Source organism: Canis lupus, chromosome 21 (genome assembly GCF_048164855.1).
Source record: "Canis lupus baileyi chromosome 21, mCanLup2.hap1, whole genome shotgun sequence".
In the NCBI taxonomy this organism is placed as follows: Eukaryota; Metazoa; Chordata; class Mammalia; order Carnivora; family Canidae; genus Canis; species Canis lupus.
The window spans coordinates 39,423,931-39,424,836 of record NC_132858.1 but is presented as its reverse complement, the minus strand read 5'-3'; the positions used below and the strand labels follow the sequence as shown (position 1 = coordinate 39,424,836).

General features: G+C 78.6%; 1 protein-coding gene across 9 annotated transcripts in view; it reads left to right on the top strand.

Annotated features, from left to right (window-relative positions):
* Positions 1-170: 170 nt before the first annotated feature.
* The window catches only part of FBXL13 (F-box and leucine rich repeat protein 13), a 204,665-nt gene continuing 203,929 nt past the window's right edge, over positions 171-906 (top strand). For 7 of the 9 annotated variants that reach the window (XM_072791453.1, XM_072791450.1, XM_072791446.1 and 4 more), the window contains exon 1: positions 347-503. In XM_072791453.1, the coding sequence (XP_072647554.1) occupies positions 429-503 (75 nt within the window). In that variant the 5' untranslated portion in view covers positions 347-428. Of the gene's footprint in view, positions 236-346; positions 504-906 lie in introns of those variants that run through there. The other 2 variants (XM_072791447.1, XM_072791444.1) reach the window with 2 other exon arrangements.

Genomic DNA, 906 nt, shown 5'->3' with positions numbered 1-906 from the left:
CGAGCGCCGGCGCCGGGAGGACACAGGAAATGGGGCCCGAGCCCCGCCTCCCGGAAACGGCCCTGCTGACACGGAGGGACCGCCCACTGCGCCCCGAGCGGCCCGGCGGGGCGGCAGGGGCGGAGCGGGGGCGGGGCCGGAGCGAGGGGGCGGAGCTAGGGCGGAGCTCCGCGAGGAGGCGCAGGGACCGCGCGCACCGAGGGGACTCACTGGGGGACGCGGTCCCCGTCCAGAGGTGGGCTTCCCCTCGCTCCCGCCCGGGCTCGGGCCCGCCTCCACGCCCGGCGGCTCTCCTCGGCTCCCGGCGGCTCGCGGCGGCTCGCGGGGGCGGGGGGCTCCCGGGCCGCGCCCGCCCCGCCCCGCGGTTGCCAGGGCAACGCCGGGACGCGCTAGCGGGCGCGGGGCGCGGAGTCTGGGGGGCCCCGGTCATGGCCTCGCTGCGCACCGCCGACTCCCGGCTGAGGAGCTACTTCAAGGAGAATTACATTCCTCAGGTGTGCGAGGTACTGGAGCCCGCGGCGGCGGCGGCGTTAGAGCAGCGGAGCCCGAAGACGTCCGGGAGGAGGGGCGGGGGTTGGGCCCGGCCGGGAGCCGGGGGCAGAGAGGGCAGGCGGCGCGGCGCCCGGGGCGGACCGGCTCGGAGGCCAGAGCACGGGGCGCGGGGCCCGGGACAGGAACCGCGAGCCCCGCACTTAAGGTCTGGGCAAGAGGCCCGGGGCCGCAGGAGGATGCGCAAGTGGCCGGGAGAGCGAGCGGGCAGCGGCGGGCCCCGGGGGAGGCGGAGCCGGGGGCGCCAGGCGGCAGGCCCCGACCCCACAGCCCGACCCTGCCTGACCAGGGGCCCCTCCCCCCGTCGTTACAGCAGGAAGGACTGGAGAGGCCCGGCGGGTTTTGTAGGTTTGGGGA